This window comes from Pan troglodytes, chromosome 1, assembly GCF_028858775.2.
Source record: "Pan troglodytes isolate AG18354 chromosome 1, NHGRI_mPanTro3-v2.0_pri, whole genome shotgun sequence".
NCBI lineage: Eukaryota > Metazoa > Chordata > Mammalia > Primates > Hominidae > Pan > Pan troglodytes.
In genome coordinates this window covers 11104267-11108815 of record NC_072398.2, presented here as the reverse complement: position 1 = coordinate 11108815, position 4549 = coordinate 11104267, and the positions used below count along the sequence as shown (strand labels likewise).

Genomic DNA, 4549 nt, shown 5'->3' with positions numbered 1-4549 from the left:
AGCTTTTTGTATCTTTCTATATTAAGCTAATTACTGATAGGTTCAAAAAATGAAGTATGCTTATAAAAAGCTGCTTCCATAAAGCCAGTGCTTACTAAGTGTTAGCATGTCAAAGGGAGAAAACACTGTGATTTCAAAGTAATACACTTAAAATGTTAAAAAAAAAAAAAGCCTACGAGAAACAGTACTTCCTACACAAGTTAGGTATCAAAAATTAGTAAAAATGGGCCGGGCACGGTGGCTCACGCCTGTAATCCCAGCACTTTGGGAGGCCGAGGTTGGCTGACCAACATGGTGAAACCCCATCTCTACTAAAAATACAAAAATTAACTGGGCATGGTGGTGCACAGCTGTAATCCCAGCTACTAGGGAGGCTGAGGCAGGATATCGCTTGAACCTGGGAAGCAGAGGTTGCAGTGAGCTGAGATCGTGCCACTGCACTCCAGCCTGGGCAACAGAACGAGACTCCATCTCAAAAAAAAAAAAAAAAAAAAAGTTAGTAAAAATGTATTATAGTCACAACCAGTCTTTGGAATAGTAGTTAGAAAATTTGATTTTTTTACGTAAAGAATAAATACATAGCCAAGTGTCAGCAAGTTCATCCTCCCTTGTTAGAGGACAAATAATTTCTTATTTAGGACTTCAATTTAATAACAAAACAAAAAGCCCTCAAAAACAAAACAAAACCCAAAGAGGCAGAATGCTATTCCTCAGCTTGGTTATAGACAAATTTGACTCAAGGAAGTGCAATGAGTAAGATCAGGCAAGACTGTAGTAAATATACACTCACCATGACTATAATTTAGTCCAAAAAGAATGAACAATCCTCTACACAAGGTATATGGGCTGAGAGAGTTGGTAATCTGTTGGTAATCTGTGTCTATATTAAATATGCTTTAGAAACAAAAATTTACTTGATATTTTGGCAACCCCCTCAGTCATTCCTTAGGTTAATTTCTGTAAATGTTAATTTTTACATTACTAATCATTTTACTTCTTAGCTAAACTAAATATTAACTTATGTAGTATTGCTCAAGAGATCAACAAATAATAGCAAGCTCTATGATCACCTAAAAATGAGCTATGTAAACTAAAGGAATAAAGCAATAATGTTCCAAATGAATGGCACAGGGCACAATACGTATAATAAACAAATTTAGAGAGAGTATAAGGTATGTATCAGTTTATCTTATAAGGACAAAATGCTTGAGGAAGTTCTTGAGAAAACCCTCCCTCCCTCCCTCCAAACTTTTAGCTTCTACATCGTGTCAGATATTACAATTGGTATGAAGGATAAATGCTTTTAGGCAAAAGTAAAAACTTATCTACAAAGCAAAATAGCAAAGTCTAGTGTAGTGACTTTTTGTAGAAGGCTTTCTTCTCTGGTGGTAATGTTCTTTAGTACATATCCAGGATAAACTAAATTGAAACCATGTTTTTGATACAGTAGCAATCCTTTTATATACTTTTACTACATTTTACAAAATTCTAAAAATTACGTAAATTTTTGGTACCATGCATTATGCACCAGTTTGGGGCTGCCTGATGAAGTCATGGCTACTATTTTAGTATTAAACACTGCACCTGAAAAGTTCGGCCCTCTGTATTAACGGGCACAATGCTGAGGGCTCCTAAGAGATGGCAAATTACCTCTATGCAAGGCTCTTGTATCGGTTCGAACCCCGAGAGTGCACCAACAAACAACACAAGGTGGTGTGGAGCAACACGCTGTTTTTAATGACCGCCTGGGTACTCATGGGCTGAGGCCTAAAATGGCGTCAGCACCAAATGAGGACGGGGCAGGGGTTTTATAATCACCTGTAAACAGGAAGTGTCTCAGTCTGATGTAACTGCTAGGCGGTACCCGGATGGCCTCTCTCTTGGTCTTCAGTGGGTACGTGTCTTCCGGCCAGCTCTCTTCCTGCTTCTGCTATGTTGCTGATGCACACTGCTGGCGCAAGTGGCCTTGCGCCTTGGGATCGGGCCTGAGGAGAGAGGAGTTATTCATTCCCTTAAAGCTTTCATGCCCCAGGGTGAATCTTTCAATCTAAAGTAAAAAGTTTGTGATGTAGTGTCTCCAAATTTGAGGAAATGGGGACATGGGTACGAGGGGTAGGCAGGGTAAAAGGATTTTAAAATAATAGGGCTTAGGAGTGTATACTTCAGGATAACTACTATACCTTGCTTGTCTATCCTTGACCCTAACCTTGAATGACTGCATGTTCGTGCAAAATACAATTTCTACTCTGTAGAAAAAGGAGCAGTCTGTTAGGAAAAGCATATTAGGGGAAGACATAAAGACATCTCCATCATAAATGTGATTTTACTTGTTGAGTTTTTTGGATACATCACTATAGGCTATTTCAACCTTCTTACCATGGGGACAGGTATTGGTAAACTCATCCCTTTTATATGCGTTAGTTAGATAGCTCCATATGCCAGTCATTCTTTCTGGAATATCAAAGTTGTGATATCTTTTGGCCACCACCTTGACAATATGCAGTTTGGGCAGCAGGTCAGCTAATGTCATTTCATTGCCAACCGGAAATTTACATATAGAAAATGTAATGTCCTCCCTACTATTTTTATCAATTTCATCAGGGAGGAGAGGATTCAGATATTCATTGAGTTTCTGCAGGGTTTTCAAGAGACTCTTCACCAGTGCTTCATTAGCCTCTGGCCTTGAATTCTTGATATATGCAGAGAATTTGGCAAAGACGTCCATTCCAGCAGTATTTGATTCTGCGTGTTTTGGTGAAAGCTCTAAGTACTTGGGAGGGCATACGATGTCTTCAAGAAATTCCTCAATCTTATTTACATTTGTTTTGACCTCATTGTTGAAAGTTATAAATGGTGGGTGGGTCCTGAGGGGCAAGTTTTGCAGGTCTGCAGGCCTCCTTTTCAGGTCAGCAATTGTAACACTGAATACAACTCCTTTGAGCCAAAGAATCATGAATAGCCTCTGGGAAAGGGGGCAGTTTCCTGTCCTTTCACCATCAGTGCCAGCCTTGATGAAGAGCTTGATGAGGGGCTCTGTCCTCCTCCTTCAGCCTGTTCAGTAAAGCACATTCAGCAACATCGACAAGGCCGTGGCCTGCTCAGCTGGGCTCCTGGAATGGCGGTGGCTGCCTCTGTTCCAGGGCTGCTCTGGTTGCTGGCTCCCGCCATGCTGCTCACTGGACAGTCCTCATATATGTTTCTGAATTGTGGGAGGTGTGGCATCAGGATAGATTCCTAGAGGTATGATTCCCGTGTTGAAAGGTAACATTTGCTTCCTCGCAGGCTCTCCAGTAAGAGTGTGCTGTCACATTTTAAAATTTATACCAATCTGATAGATGAGAACTGGTATCTCAGTGTTGCCTTAATGTGCCTGTCTCTAATGATAAGTGGCTTTGAACATGTGTTTGTCTATTCGAGGACTAGTTTTATATCTTTGCTTGGAAAATTGTTTATTCATATATTTTTCCAAAAATATTATTTTCAACAGAACAGACCATCTAGGAAAGCAGATTAAACTCAAGAAGAATTGTTTTGAATAAGTTTAACATTGACCAGTTCAAAGATGATGGACATTTCCCTCTCAAAACAAGTCAACATATAGGGTAAGTCCACATTACATTTTTAGATTCTAAGTAATTTTATACATGCAGTGATATAATGATTGTATCATCCTCAGACTCAGATAAGTGAGGTTCCTGTTTTGGTTTCACATTTTACAAGGCTCAGAGGTGGCCCTTCTCCTGCCATGTCCCTCTCTGTAGAGTAAGGATTCCATGGGCCAAGAAGAGAAGTCACCCAGAACTGGTAAACCCTTCTAGACTCACACCTAGTATATGAGATCTTGCAATTCTCTGCCCAAATGGTCGTGAGTTGGCTTCCAGGGCCTGGGTGAGCCTGTTTCTTGAATCCATCCCCTCAAAGGTAGATGATGATAGGCCCCACGGGTAGCAAAAGAATGGCTGCTTGAAGGGAATGGGGTGGAATGAGCTTGGATATGTGGCTATGGTGTGCACTCAAGTACATAAAAGGCCCCTTTGTTGTGTGGGCTGGAGCCTGGATGGGGAAGAGGATGGAAGGTGGCTGTGAGCTGGGGCCCTCAGACATGTATCCATTCCCAGGACTTGTAAATGTTAGTGGCAGTCCTATATATTGAAGTGATCTTTTAAAAGTGCATGCTTAAAAAGAATTCTTTATTCACATATCTGAGAAAATTGATAATATAGAGACACCTCCAAGTCCTGAAGTATGAAATGTGTAAGACCAAATAGAAATCATTTGAAAAAGTTGGAGGGCAAGTACTGCCTCATCTAGAGCAAGTTTTAGTTAGAGCAAGAACTTGAAGAGAATGTTGAGAGAAAAGGATGAGGATAAAGATTTTGCGGATGACTGACCCTGTGTTCCAGGGGGCACAATGAAGGAGTTTCAGGTGAGGAAAGGGCATAAGATATGGGGTCAAATAGGGCATCTATGAAGTCAAAAAGTGAGTTAAATGTAAGAAATGAATGATTAATTTGGAGTGCTGGGCTTTCTATGGCAGTTTTAATAGCTT

General features: G+C 40.4%; 1 protein-coding gene across 1 annotated transcript; it reads right to left on the bottom strand.

Annotated features, from left to right (window-relative positions):
- Positions 1-2323: 2323 nt before the first annotated feature.
- On the bottom strand, positions 2324-3191 carry LOC469723 (chloride intracellular channel protein 4-like). The gene is made up of 2 exons (XM_063789401.1): positions 3178-3191; positions 2324-3044 (listed from the first exon to the last, which is right to left on the bottom strand). Exons 1-2 carry the CDS (start codon positions 3189-3191, stop codon positions 2324-2326), a joined length of 735 nt encoding a protein of 244 aa, XP_063645471.1.
- Between the last annotated feature and the right edge of the window lie 1358 nt (positions 3192-4549).